This window comes from Antennarius striatus, chromosome 14 (genome assembly GCF_040054535.1).
Source record: "Antennarius striatus isolate MH-2024 chromosome 14, ASM4005453v1, whole genome shotgun sequence".
Lineage (NCBI taxonomy): Eukaryota > Metazoa > Chordata > Actinopteri > Lophiiformes > Antennariidae > Antennarius > Antennarius striatus.
The window spans coordinates 1,529,148-1,549,013 of record NC_090789.1 but is presented as its reverse complement, the minus strand read 5'-3'; the positions used below and the strand labels follow the sequence as shown (position 1 = coordinate 1,549,013).

At 45.2% G+C, this 19,866-nt stretch overlaps 1 protein-coding gene and 1 long non-coding RNA gene across 5 annotated transcripts in view; one reads left to right on the top strand and one right to left on the bottom strand.

Annotated features, from left to right (window-relative positions):
• The window catches only part of rbms3 (RNA binding motif, single stranded interacting protein), a 166,132-nt gene that overhangs the window by 31,323 nt on the left and 114,943 nt on the right, over nucleotides 1–19,866 (top strand). For 2 of the 4 annotated variants that reach the window (XM_068332305.1, XM_068332307.1), the window contains exon 3: nucleotides 1,783–1,908. In XM_068332305.1, the coding sequence (XP_068188406.1) occupies nucleotides 1,783–1,908 (126 nt within the window). Of the gene's footprint in view, nucleotides 1–1,782; nucleotides 1,909–16,413; nucleotides 19,606–19,866 lie in introns of those variants that run through there. The other 2 variants (XM_068332309.1, XM_068332308.1) reach the window with 2 other exon arrangements.
• LOC137607439 (uncharacterized) lies at nucleotides 2,459–7,700 on the bottom strand. Its single transcript, XR_011037977.1, has 4 exons — nucleotides 7,555–7,700; nucleotides 4,513–4,635; nucleotides 4,293–4,378; nucleotides 2,459–3,277 (listed from the first exon to the last, which is right to left on the bottom strand). It is a non-coding gene; the product is annotated as an uncharacterized lncRNA (long non-coding RNA).

The following is a 19,866-nucleotide window of genomic DNA, read 5'->3' as shown; positions in this document are numbered from 1 at the left end:
TAAATCAGATCTTTACAAACGACCTACAGTTTTACGACACCGCTGGGCCCCATCTGTGCTCCTTCATGGACCCTGCGCTTTACAAACGCATTTATCCTGCTTCGGGGGAAACCGCCTCCTCCTGCTTTATATTAGCATGAGCCCTAAACCTGTCCTTATATATTGTGTGCATTATGTTGAACTTTGGCTTACATTTCCCCCTCCGGTTCTGCAACGATGAAGAAATGAGACTGGCAAGCTTTCTAAGCACAGCTGTGAGTCCGCATTACTGCCAGAGCACCCCCATCCCCACCGTATCGTCTGTGTGGGATGACCCCTGACCCCGTTGGAAATCCAACTGGGTCTAAATGTGTCTGTTAATGCTCACGAGTGATGTACAGCTGGGCTCCATGCGAGGTTCCTGGACTTGGCTCTGCACACCAGTCAGAAATGTAAATTAAATCACAACCAAATGGTCTTGAGGTTACGTCATGTTTCACGCAGCATGTTTTTATGGAAGGAGAGAAATCTGAATCACAAAGATCAGAACAGCAATTATACTGTATATATGTGTGTGTGTGTCTGTGTTTGTATTTATGCATGTATATGTATATATGTGCATTCATGTATATTTGTATATTAATGTATATTTGCATATACATACAAATATATGTCTATATATATGTGTATACGTATCAATGTTTCCATACACGTATATACTTTTATGTGTATGTATATATGTACAGTATATACTGTATACATGTATACATGAACATATCCACCTACGTATTTATATATACATATATACTTGCATATATGTGTAGTGTGTATGTATGTACATATGTATACCTTGTATATGTAGAATCCTTTACATTTATATATATGTATATATAGATATAGGTATGGGGACGGTTCATAACTGTTTTAAATTACCACAAATAAGATAGTTTGTTGCTATATCACAGAATTCGTTATTCACGTGTGGTTCCTGGAACGAGGGCACATTGTAATCACATATATATCCATATACATGTATATATGTATAAATATATGTGTGTATATATACATATAAACTTGTATGTACACATATGTGTGTGTGAATGTATATCGATTGTTGATTGTATCAAAATCATCAGGTTAGAAATGCGTCTGATTTGTCGAGACACTGCAGGATAAAACAAACAACAATTGGTATTTATTCGTATTTGTGTGTTTTTGTTGAAATGTGGTGTATCTGCCTTCCTTCCTGGTGTGGCCTACATCTTCTCTGTGCTCCAGTGGCTCATGGCAGCTCGGTTAACCCGTCTTAGAGCCGCATAATCCGTCCTGTCAGCGCGTTCAGCCCTGTGCTTCCTGGACCTCGGCGAAACCCAAAGCATCGCGCCACGACGGGAAGCCTTTTGCCCGCCTCGTAATCCAAGAATCTTATCAAACCAATCAGCAATTCTTCTGAAAGGACGCATGTGGACTGTGACGGAGGGATATTTCACAACATCTGGCGCCTGGATATACAGAGGGATGAAGCAAACCAGTGAAAATAAAGTGTGAGAACAATCTTGATGGAGATTTTAGATCAACACCGCGTCCTGCGTTCCCTTTGGATGCGGGTCGTTTAGCAGGCAGTCCGTTGTCGGTACTTGCCCGTTGCTTGACGGCTGCTAGCGGTTGTGTTATTTATGTTCTAGACAGTAACATTTGTCACTGCACTCCCTCTCTTTTCCATCGTTCACCCGGACTAACCTCATTCCCTTTCCTCAACCCGACCCCTTGCTCCTTTTTGTTCCCGTCTTTCCTGCCCACCAGCCTACTTCAGGTGTCCACAGCAGACAGGTGGCGCTCCGGAGGCCGAGTCTTGGCTGTCATTGGACCACCAGTAGCAGCGGTGGTCAAGGGACCCAAGGCCCCGCCTACTACTCCGCCCATACTGCTGTGAGTACAGCTAACGCCTCTGTTGCTAACTGTTTTAGCTTGTTACCGTTCTCATCTCCTGGAATAGTCTTTCCTAATCTTTTCCTCTGGTGTCCATTAGCGGTTTATCTGACCATCTTGTCCACACAAGGAACTCTCCTCCTCCCTCTCTTTCCCGGTTCTACCACTCCTCTCCGGTCTGTTTCCCACAGTCCTCCCTTCAATCCCCGCGAACATCCCATTCCTTCCTCTGCTTTATCTCTTCCTCTCATTCTACCCTCTCCTCCCCAGCACTCTCCGCAACTTAATTTGTTTTTCTTTCATTCATCATTTGCTTCCACAACGCGATGAGAGACTAATTGAGGTAGAAACACTTTTGGATGGCGTCCCTTGCCATTATCCTTGGAATTAATTTCTGTTCTGCAATCCATTTGATTTGACATTATTGGTGTGATCTGGTTTTCAAATGTGATGTTCGGGGTGTGACTTGCGACTAGGGCCAAATTGAGGAATGTTAGTGTCGTCATGTTCCTGTCACGGCAACAGAGCTGGAAACAAGTATTTGGCAGGTTTAAAACTCTTTATTTCTTCCTGTTCACACTGACTATTTCTTCTTTTCCATTATGACTCCATTCTTTAATTCTTTATGCGTACCGCTACAATCCCCAGCGGCGTGTTTGCCAACATGTCGAGACTCCCCTGAAGGGCTTTCATGCAACGAGTGAAGAAATTGGATTGGATTTCGATATGATAATCATCATTGTAGGTTTTTCTCCTGGTTGCACACAGCATTCCTGGGACATAAAGGAAGTGACAGATAAGATATCAAGGTGTGCTGTCGTCATCACTAACGCACAGCACCATTAAAACCCGTCCTCGACGTCGCTGCCCAACACCTACGGTGAAGAGAAGCAGGGGTGCGCAAACAGGAAGTGAGAAGAGAAACCATTCCGGGAGGAAGACGCAAACATTGTGGCTGCGGTTCTACTCTGGCGTATGATTTTGGGAACACCGTGGTGCTTTCTTTGCCTCGTTGCCACATCCTGCGAAACCGGTAATGACTATCAATAGCATTGCACACAGAGCTCAACTCTTTTGGTGGTGTTGACCCAACTTTGTGGATTTTGCCAAAAGCCAAACTGGCAAGAACCTATTTTGTTCGCCTCTCTTAAACTCTTATCCCAGTTCCTCGTTGTGACCCTTTTTAATGCCCCCTCAAAACAGAGTTATGAAGGTTTTTGGTTGAACTCTTCGTCCAGGAAACTTGACGTCACTCGTCACGTCATCAGTTCCATTCTGGTTCAGAATTTTCACAGTTGGGTCTCAATGTTCCAGAGCAGAATATTTTCCTGCTGGGAATGGGATCAATTCCTGGTTTGCTCCAACGTCCCTTGAAAACACAAAAAGTGTTATGGTTCTGTACAATGTTACTGTTATCAACTAGTTTTTGATTAGTTATGGCTAGTCATTAACAACAAGTTAGGGATATGACCTCATATTCAGGACAGAACAAAAGAATAGATGTAAATAACACCAAAAGTGGATTAAAATAGAGGATTTAGTGGGTGTTGCATTGATTCAGTTACACATTAATCAGGTATTCTTATGAATTTTAAACATTTTTCATGGTTAATTTTGAAAATATTTCCCGTCTTTTAATAGGAAGGCATCCGTCTTTCATTTTTTCTGCGTCTGTTCTCAAAGCATTCTGGGATTTTTCTTCTACCGCTCCATCTTCCTTCAGAGACCCATCTGGAGGGCTAGATGACCATAACCCCTCGATCCCCTAAAGAAATGGGACACACCAACGTTCACAGGAGCGCTCAGTATGGAGGGGTCGGGCCAAGAGGGAATTGGAATGGGGCCTCGGTGTCTGGTCATCAAAGTGACCATAAAAAACTCTCAAAAGATTCCTGCATCAGAATTTCTGGAGTCCTGGAAATTCTTAATACCCTGGAGAAATATTGGCATTCAGAAACAGTTCACAACATCACTAACTTAAGCAACGGCACGCAATGACCCGAGTACAAACTCGGCAATTAGCTGTCTTTCACCCGCAGAACAATTCCAATTGTGCTTCTGTTCACACAGAAAATAAGTTTGACCTCCTTTGTGGTGAAATACCCTTCAGTTTGTGTTTTCAGTTTGGCCCCTCGCTGAACTTATCGCTCATCAGGAACCCCTCTTCCTGCCTTTTCTTACCCCTGTCCTATTTTGTATGGTCATGAACACTTGACCTCTAGTCAGTCAACAAGGATGGAGGAACACTAATTATGGTATATTACATGGTGGCATGCTGCTGCAAAACAGGCTCAGAAATCAGCGCGAAGATAAATCCGCTCTTTAATCTAGAAAACTTAAAAAAATCAACCCCTGCTTGTAAATACTGTCTAACAGAGCGGAACCTGGTTGTTAATTCCTCCAGATGCCCCCGGTTCTGCCAGTGGCTGCCTTCTGCTCTTGACCTCTCCTCAGTTTTCCACACAAAACTCTGCAAGACACGCAAAGAATTTGCTTCACGTGTGGCGCCAGCACAAAGGAATTCTTTTCAGGGATCAGAGAGATTTAAACATGTCAGAAGTACAGCGATTGTTTAAGTAGGAAAATGGGAAGACCAAAGCACACCATGAAAACCGGCTTCTTTGATAGTGACCAATGACGTCTACAGATGTCAATCACGTTTTTCTATGGGGAAGGCTGGGGGACGGTCTGGTGGAGTCGCTCTAAGCGAAGCATCTTGAGATAGGTCTAGAACAGAAAGAAAGCACCGATAAATGTCCAGAGCGTTGCAGAAAGTCTACCAAAAGCAATCGATTGCTAAAAAGCACTGGCAGTGAATTAGTTAATCAAACATTAGACGGATAAAGCACCGCCTTTGTGGTTGAGATTTGCTCTTATCTTAGTAGACGGTACTGTGGAAGCAGGGCAAACTCGTCACCATGTGATGTAATATATTATGAAGAGTAAAATGAGCCAGGAAGTGCACATCTGGTGTGTCAGGAGCTATTAGACAAGAGACAAGTGTTCTTTTCTAACTCTTTGTTGCCTGACCTGTTTTTTTGTTTTTGCTGTATGTTCATCGGCAACGCGTCCCACTCATTAGCCGATTAGCCGGTCTCGGTTACAGATCAGTATTGATTTCTAGCCGTCATTTGACCGTCGATCCCCCAACCGGAGCGGACTCTGCTGGCTTCGACCGGCCTGTTTTCTCCGGACAGCAGAGATGGATGTTTTCTTTTCAACGGCTTTCATTTCATCCCTGCAGAAAGCAATTTCTGGCCCACTATGTCTTTGTCCTGGGCCATTACGAGTCAACACTCTGGCCTGGAGGAGGTTTCACAGCGCCTGGAGATGACGAATCCAGACACTAACAGTAAACAAGGAATGGTTCCTACGAGTCTGGCTGCATTGTTATAGCTTCTCCTATACAAGGCTTACTTTATATGGAGGACGGATCTCAAGCACACTAATGCATTCCCTCAAAAGCAGCCAAATCGGTGTCATTGCTGTTATTTTCATTTGAATATTAGATGCAAAAAATTGTCCAACGGAATCAAAAGAAATTCCGAGACCCGCTGGGCGGCTTCGTCCTCCCGGCTGGGAGAGGTAAGTAAAGGAAAAAAGGAAAGCAAGCAAGAATCCAGCAGAGATGAAGAAGCTTTGCCTCCAGTCGGGTTGTAATTACAATGGAAGCGGATACATTTCCACTCTTAATATGGAGGGATGAAGATCCCTCGGGGGGGGGGAGAGGATGGTATGACAAAGTCACGTAGGAGTCAGGAGAAGGATTCTGTTCTATCCTGCAAACACGCTGTCGTAAATGCGTTTACGTACGTTTGCCGGTTTGTGGAAAGATTTTCCGACATTATTTTCCACAGCAGGAAGTGACATTCTTTGTGTTGTGTAAAGGTCGGGGTCGGACGGCGTAGTCGAGGTGTAAGACTCAAGGGACGGCCGCGAGGGCAAACCGCTTCATTATATTTACGTTAATGCTGATTTCAGCAACTTTTGGATGCATTGTCTTGAACTTTATTGAGATTGATCATTATGCGGTTGCCCAGCGATAAAATCCGCTGACCTTCCCCCCCTACTGCCTCGTTTGCCGTTGACGGTCTGGCAAAGATTCCGGTCCAGTCAGTTACAGTGAAACCTGACACGGATAATCTTTGAAACTTTGGATGAAAATTCCTCTACCGACCCAAAAAAAAAAAAAATTGTGTAAGAATTATGACAAAAATAATGGCGGTCCTTTCGATAAAAAGCTATTCAATAACATGTCCTTTAGCAACCGAGCTCACTTCCCTGTGTCCCAAAACCAACTAGCCAAACAGGTTACATAACAGCCATCGTGAGAGGACCAGGCTTCAGGTACTTTAACGTAATAAAACCTGACAAGCTAATGATTGCACACGGTGTTATTGGATTCCTTACTTAAGGCCACATGGGCTGCAAAGACTCCTATAGCCTAAGCCTAACATTATTGATTTCTCTAGTCTATGGAGAATTCATCACCAGTAAAGGCAAAGAAAAGGAAACATTCTGAATGGGTGCTTTGAAATAATTGGTATGACAGAGCCGCTTTATGGGTGACGGGAATAATGGTGGATGTAAAATGTCAGGTAAAGCATAGGCGTCGTAAATTGAATTTCCACTCTGCTCTTGGGATATTTGATATGCACCTCTTAGTGTCTCTAAAGCATGCATTTAGTTAGCCGATCATCTGCAGAGCCTGACTCAGGGCAAACAGCCCCATTGCAAATGCTCTGAGACTGTCCTGCAGTGCAATGCGATCATCACTTGTTTTAGTAATCGATTAGCGATTAATCAACGTGTCTTGAATCACGGATTGGCAGTAATGGACTGAATGGACCCCGCTCCTCATGTGACCTCCAGACTGTTACATATTATCTCCAAAGTGCTTAAAATCCAGATGTTTCCCACATGGCATTAATGATCTTCATCTCCCGGGTCCAGATATTACTCATGTCTTTACTCCGCACGTTGGGTGATCTCAGGAATCATTTTTCCGACTCAATCAAGATGTCCTTTAATCGCCTACAACTGGTAGGAATTGCGTGATCTACTTGATCTAATTGCAGTGAGTGTATAACGAAGTTAATCACAGTTCACGCAGATGTTGTTGTTGTGTTTGCGTGATTGAGCGAGCTTGGGCTCAAATCCCGTGGTACTTGAGTCTTGTTGTGACAAGACGTGTGTGGAAAGACTGGGGAGGAATCCTGAGCTGGAGGACCGGCCCGCATTGCGTCGATGTTCTGCTGCAGAGTTCATCTCTCTTCATAATATCCAGATACAGACAGTCTCACCTACACATGTGCTGCAAAGGACAAAACCCGAGTCCGTCATTGGCTGGATAACAAATACTCCACTTCTGGGGAGGCGGCGCGAGAGCAATCGGTTCTCTGACTGTTTCCATATGCCGTCCGTATGCTCGGGGAATTCTCATCTTATCAGGCGTAGATAACACATTTTTCCCTTAATGAAAACATTTGAGGAGGTTATCCCTGTTTTATCTGAGGACACCGACACTCCGCAAAACTCCACGGCTTAATCTGAAGGTGTAAACTGAGTAAACCTCAGTAAGTAAGATGAGTAAGCCTCATCAGACTTGCCGAGCACACACCGGACAAACATTCAGTCAATACGAACCCGCTAGTAGGGATTCCTGGCACATCGGCAGATTTACTGGGTCTCCGAGACAGCATGGGACGCTGCGAGAAAAGATATAATCAGAAAGGGATGAAAAAAAGTTCAAGACAAAGTGAAGACGTTGAAAAACAAGCAAGCTAAATGGTACGTTTTGCAGGAGGTGTGTCCTAACACCCTCCCATCCCATCTGCCTGTTTTGTCAGGCCTTGCTCTGGCACAACCTCTAGCAATGTGATTAGCTTCGTTAGCCGTAACTCACAAACACTGACAGATGACAGTCATTTAGCCCGCCTGGTGTCGGGAGATGATGGCCTGAATGAGGTCGTTGAGGCTAGTCTTCCGTAGATTGCTCAGGATTGCTAAACGGTGAGCATCAAGATGCAATCAAGGTATTTGTTTGAACAAATATAGCATCCAGGAGAAGATTAAAAAATGATGAATTCAAGGGCAACAGGTTCTGATAGATGGACATCCGTGGCGCTGAAGGGAGAGATGTTAAAACCAGGTTTTAACGTCTGGGTCTCCGTCGTTAGCCTTTGAACGAATAGCGTTGCTCATTGCTCAGAATCCAAAATGATTTATCGTTGGCATGGAGTAGAATGGGCTTTGTCTCTGTAATTAATTTAGCCCGGGGGACGGTGCTTGGAATGAGTCGTCTCTTCGAGGCGTAATTAAAAGGAGATTGTCAAACATATTCTGGTTCACACAGCTTAGAACATCCAACCGTTTAAAGGGGATTTTAGGGCAGCACCACCTCGTCCTCTGTGGACCGTTTGGCCGGATTACAGAGGCCGGGTTACAGAGCGAAAAACCAGGGTTTTTGTTTCTGCTGTGGATTTCCTCAGGCACCACTTGGAAATTGAGACACCAAGCTGTTCCGTACATTACTGGCCGCTCAAGCATTGGGTATCGTTTGTGAGAGGAGGGCTTATGGAAATTTGCTCGATTTTGCAGGGAAACGCCCACATAATTAACTTCCTACAAAACGCCCGAATGGGAATGCGACTATGCCCGATTCCCTGGCTTTTAGGATCGCTTTTTCTACAACTACAGGCCAATTGGAGTTGGAACGGCCGATGTTGGCACGGCGTTCATCATCATCTCAAAAAAGCGCTCGTTATATCGAACCAGACAGAATGACGGGCTGACCAGCAGGATCGTATCTGTCCTCATTATGAGAATCAGTGACTTTAGTTACTGGCAAAAAATGACTCTACACACACACACACACACACACACACACACACACACACACACACACACACACACACGCACACAGGTTCTGAACAATTAAGCGTGAGCTGTCGAGCTTAGTGCCTGGGTCCATTGTAAGCGCTCTAAACCTGTTAGACTGTGACAGACCATTAAAAGGCTGCCAAGGCTTCCTTAATTTGCTTCAACACTGAGGCAGAGTGACTGAGTGTCACCAGTCGTGTGTCTGTGCAGGAATGTCGACCCCCCCCATGACTCCGACTCCTGCGACCATCCCCATCAAATCACTTCAAAAAATATCTCCCTCCAATTTACTTTCTAATTGCTGAATTATGGACAGTTTCTATTCAATTAGTCAAATGCATCAAGCCATTAAAACTCCTGCAAACACTTAAGCGTGTTTTTCCGAGTCGGTGTATCCCGGAGCACAAATTGAACATAAGCAATTATCTTTGCATTGGAAGTCAAAGCATCACTGTGGGAGATGCTAGGATCTGAAATGCTGGTCGGTTTGATAAGTGATATCCCTTTAGATATTTCTAGAGGCTACAACTTTTTGTAATCGTCGTTGCCAGTGAGATCTCTATATTTTTTAAATTTCACATTTTGAATCCGCACCACTATTCCCACTTTGTGGTAGTTTTCTAATATACATGATTTTTTGGAATTTTTTTTATTTAATCAAAGAAAGGGTTAGAAGGGGTTAGAGGTTGACCCATGTTTGTTACCCTGTCTGTTACCCTGTCTGTTACCCTGTCTGTTTTCCTCTGTCTGTTACCCCTGTGTATTACCCTGTCCGTTACCCTGTCTGTTGACTCCTGTCTGTTACCCTGTCCGTTACCCTGTAGCCGCAAGAGGGCACAAGCCAGTGTCTTATTGTGCCGGTTCCAAGCCAGCATAAATACAGAGGGTTGTGTCAGGAAGGGCATCCGACGTAAAACTTTTGCCAAACCAAACATGCGAATCAAACCTATGACTTTTTATTTAATCAAAGTGACTAATTTCTTCTGCCGTCTTTAGCAAATGCAAAAACAAAACAAAAAAAAGTTGTTTTTAACTGACGCAGCTCAAGCTAATTATCCCCCGTAATCATGATGGAACACCGTTAACCACTCCGCCAACGCGTTTCGTGGAAAAGCCTCGTGCATTCGACACCTCCTAAAGGAGCGCGTCTCGGGGTGGATGTTTCACCTACCAGGCATTTCCTGTCGTGACCAGAGCTTTGCGTTCTCCGCTGTTAGGAATCAGCAGGCCTGGGCTGCAGCATCGTCAGCGCCAGACCACAGGAATATCCAGAATCCGCAAGGCCTTCCAAGCCTCTGCATGTTTCATTTCCTATTTCCCAAGAGCAGGTGGTCCATGCAAATTCATGGCTGTGGTATGCCACCGCTCCGGTGGTTGGTTGACTTAAGACGTTGCACACAATCGGAGATGTTAGTGGGCTTATTAAGAGACGTTCCTGGTGGACTTTAAAGGGATTTAAATGGTTCCTTCTCTTGTTCGGATTGCCGTTTATGTCGCCGAAGACCCGGTTTGGCCATTTCCTGTCGATGTCGAAGCATCTCATCTGTGAAATCACTTTCCAGCAAATCAGTTTGCACCTGTTACTTGTTCTCCAGGTGATTAACCAATGACGGTGGCGGGTTGCGGGACCATAAATCACGCTTTCTGAGTTTGCATATGTGACCTTATTTGTCAGGTTTCAAACTGTCATTCCTGGTTGTTGAAATCCGGGCGCAGACGGGCTTGCAGACGTGGCCGCCTCGGGCTGCAGTGCCGGCTTTTAAAAACACATAACATCTGTGAAGCATTATGGTTGATTATACTGGTCCTTCAGTGCAATCATGCAATACGGGCGTGAGGGATGGCTGAACCGACGGCGTCTGGGTAAAAAAAGTCAACGAGGGCTCGGCTCTTCGAATGAAGGTGTGAGGCCCGTAGAGGAAGACATTAACTCATCGGAATTTATTTTAATTAGACTAAAACCCATTTTAAAAGTTTGTTATTTAAGTTGAGCTCAAAATTGCAGAGTTCACTCAAAATCCATCACGCTTTAGAACGATGGCGGCTTTCCAGGATACGTGAACTTGAGGTTCACGGATCCGGTCCGAACTGGGCGAAAGACTTTGGTAGGAAATGGTGAGACTTTCCAGACGCGTTCAGTTCTATGTGAGACTTCGTCAATGGACACACCTATACGATTTTGGAATACTTACGGAGATACGTGCGAAAAGTTGGCCAAAAAGTTGGCCGTCGAGACTCAGAAGATCCAACGAGGAAGTTTTGTTGCGTGCCTGGACGATTGAATTCTGAAACGCTTTGATTATCAACCTGAAATGAAAGTCAGGATAGTTCTACAACGGAACCAATGGGCTCAAACCTTTTCCTAGCACCTCTGCACCTTTTCCTTCCCGGCGCACCAGCTGCCTTTGGTTAACGCTCATCTCCAGCACATCTGGGGCTCATCCCTTAATCGGCCGTCCTCGCCAGTCTCTCCAATTATTGTCCACACCAGAAGTCCTTGGACATATGAGCATGGCACGAAGGGAAAATCACACTTTTGACTGAGGCGCTGCTCACAAGTGTAGAAAGCTCTTTTTTCTGCTATTTTCATTTTGCTAAATGTGAATGGAGACGATGACGTCACCAAAAAATCTGAATTTTGAAATATCTGACAAAAGAAATCTCAATTTAAGCGACTCCAAGGAATGTTTTGCTTTAATATGTATCTTTAATTAGATATAATTCTATTTATTTACCGAGTCATCTTCACACCATGTTGTTGTGTCCGCCCGTGCTTTGCAGAAAAAGGCCTGATGGTTCATTTCACCGTTCCTCTTGTCAAGCCACATATAGAGACGCGTAAAGTTAAGGCACATATGTTATTGCGCTTTTTTGTCGCTGCTATAAAAGTGCAGTTTAATAGGACAAGGATCACAAAATCTATGCCCCGTGGTATTATTGCGGGTGTAAAACGTGTCGGCTGTTCCTTCACCTGTCCTTTCGTTATTGAGTATTGTAAATTCCTGCCCTCTAATTGGATCACATCCCTCTGTCTCCTCCCTCCACCAAACCGGTTGGAAATAAAACCGCTTTAGCCTCCTCTAGCTGTCGCCACGACGATGAAAGATGGACTTTTGAGGTTGTACAGCAATAAACTTTCGCAGGAAGTCTTTGAAACGTCACCCCTTCCTGTAAAAAGACGCAGATTATTGCTAAATTGTTAATTTCCGAGCTAGCATTCGCCGCGGTGTTTGTTTGTGAGAGTTTCCTGTTTCCTGTTGTTGCTCTCCAACAACAACAACAATCTGAAAAAGGCTGTGTAACCTTCGTGGAACCGAGGCGCCGCCTCTTTGAACCCATGACCGCCGCTATCACCAGGACGACGGCTACAAACTGAGGCAATTTTCACGTCTCTGCGATTTTTTTTTTTTTGCGATGCTAAAACAAACACAGGAGGCGGAATTTCTCAACTCATAATTGAGTGTTACTTCATCCCCAGCTTCCTGTCTGGTATCTTTGTCTCCTGGGCTTCATGCTTTGCATGCAAAGGATGAGACACTGTGGGGGGGGGGGGGGGGGTTAAGAGAGGAGCCAGAATGGAGTTCTGCTCCATTTACTCCTCTGAAATATTCCTCTTAGAACGACACACTCTGTTTTCTCGCTCTCCTCGCTGCTCTGTTCTCATCTTGGCTATGACATGTGGTCATTTCACTTCATTCCAAGATGACTTAGCGGCGCTCTAAAGTGTCGCCGCTGTCCTCCCTTCCCATCCGGCTCAATTGCGGGCGGCGTTGGGATTCATACGGATCGGCTCCCGTTCCGACCTATAACTCTTTTCTCAATCTCCAGACTCTACCTTTTAGCGCCGCTCCCTATTACCTCACTATTTTACTCTCCTGCCTCTGACACGCCGGCCCAACGACACACACACACACACACTGCAAAGCAAAGAGCCATCTTCATCATTCGTTGGTGCATAAAATGATCAAATACTTGCGTCTGTTTTTTGGTTTTTTTTGCGTTTTTTTGCATCAACCTCCCCCTGATAAACGAGAGGAGAGGAAGCAGCGGCGGCGCCGTCGGGAACGGGTTTCACTTAGATCTATTTAAGGCATTAACGCGATGAATAAAACAAAGTGCACATGATCGACAGGAACGGCTGGGATGAAGCTGTGATCGGCCTCTTCCTGTTTCTCTGCAGTTCTGACTTTTTTTTTTTTGTGCTTTCGCTGCTGTAAACGAGGATTTGGATTATTTTGTCTCAGCACCTCCACGTGGGAACTATCTTTTGTGTAACCCTTATATTTACATTTGATCTAAGACAAGCGGTTCAAACGGCTTCTTACAATCAGATGCAGGCGCCGTGTTTCTGTCCATGTAGTCGCCATCGTACAAAAGGTGATGCATGTATTCACGTGATTTAAACATGTCTCGCAATTTGTGCATTTTGCCACGTGACGCAAACATGCTTTCCCATTGCACATTGTCTTATTTTGAAAAACTCCTTTGAAGAGTGGCACAAGTGGCACAAACTGTATATAATTATGTTAGAAGCCTATGGCAAACCTTTTGGAGCTCAAAATCAATTCGATGAGCATATTTTTGGTTTTTATGTGCAATAAAATACAATTTTGGTCCATTTTCGAATTTGACTGTGTCTGTTTTGCCCCAATATGTCAATATAATAAGTTGTAGGGAAATAAAAACTATCTCTTCATATAGCTGAAGTTGTGCTGAAGATAAACATACCAAGCATGGGTATATTAAATCATTTTTAATGTGATATATAGAGACAAATATCAAAAGTACCAAAAAGCGGCCAAAATAGGTCAGGGCTGTAAGGGTTAAACTGTTGTGCAGCGTTTATGCCCCTATTTTGCGGGGATGCTTGTGGCCAACATGGCAGCATAATGTGGAACTCACCTGGGCTGGTGGGCCCCCGCCAACCCATCATTTATAACGTCTTTTCTCAAGGAAATGAGCCGATCTGTCTGACTTGTATATACATTTCACATTAGTAATGGCGTCGAGCTAAGTGTGGACTACTTACACTTTTAAGTCTTTGTCGGGTGTCGTAATGGCGCTGTGACTCATTTTTACTCATGCGTGTCTGGTCTCATATTTCCTCCCCATTAGGCCTCTGTCGCTCTCGTCTGTGTTGTGATAGCGGCTAAAGACTAGCTGGAAATCTGCCTGGCGTTCATCAAATGTCTCGGCGCGGGGCCGGGTGGTCCGGAGTCAACTGGATAAAAAGCCGAAAGCAGGTGGCGTGAGCATCGTTTATACGGAAGTATCCCGTAATCGCATCGTCAAGATGTGAGTCGGCTCTTTGTGCTTCGGAAAATTATACTCGGGTAGGTTAAATGTGTGTAATTGCCTGAGGCGCTCATCCCTTAATGCACCGATAAGAGTGTATTAAAGAATTGCTTCAAATCAAGAGCTCAGACTCGGATCTGTTTGTCTGGATTCGTCTGAAAACGCAGCGTCACACCTTTTAGAACCCGAGCGGCTGATTGGAGAACGGCATTGAAAGGTTTTAACTTAGTAGGTTTGGGTTGGAATCACCTGCAGGAAACAACACGAAGACGAATTTAAATCCATTCAGGACTTAATCACCCTTGCATTTCTTTTACTTTCAAATATTTATCTTTGCTCGAGGTTTTTTTGGCCGGCGTTTAGCGGGAATCAAATTTGGAGAGTGATAGCGATTGAATTCCTTGAGCGCTAGCAGTGTTTCCAGTAGAGATCCTTTTAGGCGATGCACGCACACCCAATGTTCAGTTATTTATTCTCGTATTAAACACTTAAAGTGATCGCGAGCAGAAGATGATTTATCACCTCACTGGATGATGTTGCAGAAAATGAAAGAAATTCTTTTTGTTAACTATGGTTAGTTGGAAGATAAGTAATTTAAGACATTGTTAAAAATATTAGTTTCACATGAAATATATCAAATTAAACAAACACAATCCTAGCTTTAAAACCTGACCAGTTCTTTACTTTTGGCTCCAGATTTTTTAAATAAAATTGTGGGCGTGTTTTCCTCTCTTTAATCTCTATATCACCTCTTGGTGGCGCTACGCTTACATTAGCTAATGCCATTGGTTTTTAAGTTAAATAAGCTTTTAGCATTGCGGCTAATCTGGCGGGACTTTATACCAACATAGGCTGGCTAATAGCCGATTACTCCGATTAAAATATTTCCCAGTTTGTTTGCTAGGTGGCAGCAAATGTAGCTAAAGAGGCAGAGCCTCGCGAAGGGGAAAGGAGCGGAGTTGCTTTTCAGAACAGTTCTGTTCAAATGAATGAACATGTGATGATGTAATAAATCGGATTTAGTCCGGGTACGCTCTGAGGACACATCAATCTGTTTTTTTGTCGGTGATCCGGGTCGTCATCTGGATCCAGTTGTTTTTTAAAAGGCGCGGCGACACCGTGGAGAAACTGAGCTGGCTTGGCGGAGATCGGTGTCTCCGAGTGCTGTCATGTCCAAATTCTAAAATTATTCCTTCTTTTTTTGTCTGTCGTCAGATTTGGCAGCAGTAGCTCCTTGCATGTCTTCAGATTGGCCTGAATTTGATTTGCTATAATAAAAGCGAAAAAAAACCCACGTCTTTATTTAGCAATAAAAAATTTTCAGAAAAACAATCGGAATCCGACATCTGTTTACCGTTCTGTTTCTGATTGGAGTGATCGTAAACAAGGTTTTTGAGATTTTTGGAAACGATAGTTTGGGTTAATCCGGTCATACTTGTTTATTCTGTGATCCATTCATGTTCAGGAACAGTCTCTACTGGGAATGCTGGGTAGTAATGCTCCATCAGTAGAGTTGCGTAAAACATGTGCAAGGGTATGCCCCAGAAGAACGACTTCCAAAAACAAAAAGGCTGGTTCCCGGAATTCCAGATCCCCGCTGTTGCTCCACTCCACATTCCCTCCTCTTTTTGCATGCCTCCATTCCTCCAGCCTTCCTCCTCCTCTTCCTCCTCCTCCTCTCCCATCAACCCACCCTTTGTCCCGCACCAGCCTTCCCTCGAATTTCAAGCATCTGGTCACTTCTAGGAAACACCCATGACAGCACGGTCCAGAAAATGACACCAAACATAAGAGTCTTGGTTTTCGGCAAAGGTTTGAGTAAGGCCAGGAAACAGGAAGTGGTTTAGGTGTCGTGCGAAAATGTTGTGGAGTCTCTGTAGTTACTGATCTTTTATTGATCTTCATCTCTTTTTGTGCTCGTGTAGTACCCGACTTCTCGCTTACGAAAGGTCTCGCGCCGCCGTCCAAATTCGTTGCCGGTTCCGTCCAGAAGAACACGGCCCGGGGATCACGCGGCGGTCATCACACCGCCTTAGGTAGCTTCATCTTTCTCCTTTTAAGCGTGTTCTGAATGAGTCACGGACTGACTCTTAGTTTACAAAGAGAATCAGCGAGCATCAGAGGAAGAGCCGGGAACAGAGGAGCAGCAGATGGCTCCGGCTTTTGTTTTATGAAAATGTTTAGCAGACATAGCGGCCGTGCCAAAAACGTTACGCTAAATATTTTTAGCGGTGGCATTTAAATATTCCAAGGAGCAGATAAATAGTCTACAAAGTAGGCTGGAGCAATGCAAATCACTTTTATTGCTTGTTTAAATGAATATTTTGGAGGAAAACTTTGCGAGTAGGTCGACTTTTTCACTAAATTGATGGTTTTGCCCCAACACCCCAACATTAATAGTCTTTTTCTCCATGAATTATCCAGCGGAGTATCACCTCTGTGATGTCATTCCCAAGACTTTCATCACCGCCCAAAAAAACCCCAAACACCCAGACTCCTTTGCTTCCAAGGAATGAGTCAGAGCGTTGACATTTATTTACACACAGTGTGTATTTCACTTCTCCAGGCTGGATTTATAAACCAGCCTTCGCCGGCTCGCCGGTAGGAGCAGAAAGTTCAGGTCGGTCAGTTCTCAAGGTGGTTTCTGGTGTTATCTACCGGGTCACGGGTCAACTTCTTTAGTTTCAGGAGTCAAGTCTCAATTCTCTCTTCTTAATTCTTAATGGCTGGACATAAATATTAATGTTGGAGCTGACCAATATCTGTGAAACTGTAATCTCTGGTGTTTTCCATTCTGCGTTGAGTCATTTGAATAAACTTCATTACTGGTAACACGATTTCAATAATTTAAACAATATTCTGAATAATTCTTACAAGCACGGCTGAAACTAACTTTTTATTATAGGTCAAAGCGATTGTTATTTTAATTATTTGCTTAATAATTGACCTGAATTAACACAAAAAAGTCGGTTATTGTTTTCCCAGTGGTCATGTTGAGATATTAGATGTGTTCACGCAACTTATCCACTCGTCTAAAAGTCTTGATGGTTTTAAACCGACGAGCTTCAACCGTGACGTTCAGAGACGACTTCACGCGGTCGCTTGGTGGACGTTATAAAGACATATGAAGCCTCCTTCAGGCTCCGTCTCCCCATCTGTCCTACGTTATTTCCTCTCCATCTCTCTATTATTCTCTCCATCGGCCTTTTGTCCGTCTTATTAGCTTTGTTCTCTGCTTCCTGCCTTTCCCCAGATCCTGGGAGTTTGTGTCTGGTTGATCCAGAGGTTGTTAATCTGGTAATCACCAATCAATACCAGCCTCACCTCTTTCCTGCTGATAAAAACGGTCTATCTGACGAGTAGATTTTTTTCTTCCTGCATCCGTGTTAGACTTTCCTGATTAGACGAATTAGTCTTTCTCAACCGAGCTTTGGGATTCTCCTGATGGCATTCATTCGATCGGTCCACCTGCACTGGGCTGTTTTAGATGCATGACTCCACTGCAAATTTAGGATCTCTGCATGATGCTTCAGAATACCGCAAAATAATATTCACAGATCAAATAGTACCAGAGTACCACAACGAGGTAGAAGTAATGATCAGAGTACAAACCACCGACCTTCTGAAATCCAACGTTTCATTAGCCGAATAGCTGACTTATGCTATTAGGCTTTAAAATTTAAAGAAAAAACCTCACATATCAATTCTTTCGTTGGGAAATACCAAAATATACTTGTTCTGATTCCAGTTATTTGTCAGTTTATTCATGGGATGAGATTTTCTGCTGGACTCGCATCAGTTAATTTAAATTAAAACTAAGTTGATTTGCTAATTGAGTGAACTTTTGGCGTTAGAGTCACTGAGATATTTGTGAGTTCACATCCGTGCCGATAAAATATGTTTTTGGTGAGTTATTTGTTGAGAGTCGTGGTCAATTAGAAAAGATTACTTCTTATTCATTCATGCAATTCATTACTTTGCGCCAAAATAGAAGCTGCAGGATATCAGGTAAAAGTCCAATTGCTGGTGAGACCGTCATACCTCCGCAACCGTGGCAACCGTTTCCAAAAAGTTTGGCGGGTATCTCTAGTTTGTGAGGTCTGTTGCGGGCTACAGTTCCCCAAGCAGCCAGTAGGGGGAATCGACTGCTCACTCTGACTCCATGCCCTGCTCCTCTCCTTCCTCTCCTCCTCTTCCCGGCGTCCTCCCAGGTTGTGGAAACGCTGCAGCCTGCCGGTCTGTGTCTGGGTCCCTCTCTCTCGCGAAAGAGCTCCTCAAGACCCTCCTACCGGCTGGGCTGGGGAAGGAGGAGGCGGTAGGATCAGCCTGCAGCCGCGGACGAGCCCCCGTTACCACCCTGTCAGTGCTGAGGAGACGGAGAGAGAGAGCGCACTCGAGAGAGAAGAGAGAGAGAGCAACTGTGTGACAGAGGGAAAGAGAACAAGGCAGGACCGAGAGAGCCAAGGACGAAACAAGGAACACATTTTACAAGAGCAGGAAGAGGCAGGATCACAAGACGAGGGACTCCTTCCTCTTCTCCCGAGCACCTGGGGCACTTTTTACACTCGTCCTCCAGCTGGAAACCGGTGGATTGATTAACCAACCAGTGGATGTTTTAAATTACGCTCGCGGCACACCGCTCGGGAAACTGGGATCATTGGTTGTCTGCCTCCCGTTTGGTGTCTCGACCGTTAGAGACTGTCTTCTGGGTCTGGGCTCGACTCTGGTGTTGTGATTCCGCTTCATGCACAAAGTGCATCTGTCGGCAAACAGCGCTGAAGATATCTACCCTCTGTCAAACAGGACGACACGCCGCCGCCGCCGCCGGATCAGACTACAGAGGAGAGATAGAGTGTGTAACAGAGGTAACGGGAGGGAGGGAGTCGGATTCAAAGTGTGTTTGAGACCCGACGGATTAAAGCCCCAAGTAAAACAGCTCTCATCGACAAGTCAACCTCTACATCCTCTCCCGTTTTCCTTGCCATCCCTTTCCTCCTCCTCTACCTCCTCCTCTTCCTCTCCCGTTATCCAGAACTGCCAGCGCCGGTGCCACCTGCGCCTCTTCGCGTCCTCTCCTTCCTCCTCTTCCTCTACCTCACCCTTATCACTCTTGACCAGCTGATACCGCCAACGGCCCCCACGCCGCTCTTGCTTCTTGAGGAAATATAAATTCGTCGATCCGGGAGACCGAGAGACCGTCCACCCTTCCCTACTGACGCTCCGGACCAGCGTCAGTACTCCCCTCTCCCCTACTCCCCCTTGCCCCCGCCCCACCAACGTAGTTTTGGCTTACGGAAGCCGCCTTTTCTCCCGGGAAGGACCGGCCGAGGATACGGCGGCGGCGCTCTCCCAGCTTTCCGGCTGCCTCCATCCCGTTGCTAGCTCCTTGGCAGCGTCTGCCCCCGTGTCACCATTCCCTGCCTGACTGCTAAGGATTCCAGCTACATGGGCAAGCGATTGGAGCAGCAGCCAATGTACCCTCAGTACACCTACTACTACCCCCACTATCTCCAGACCAAGGTATGCCACTCCCGCACCTCGCATTCCTCAAGCCCTACTCTACTTCCCCTCCCTCCTTTACCCTCACCACCCCTTCCCGTCACCCCCCCCATCCCGTCACCCCCCACCCTCCACCCCCTCCCCTCCTTCCCCCCCCTACTCGACCCTGAGTGGAGATGGGACGTGATGGATAGCCGGCCTTGGCTGTGATGGTTTCGGATGACAGCTTTACCTCGGTGGAGTTTGGATGTCTGTGTCAACGAGCGTGTGCGCGTGTGTGTG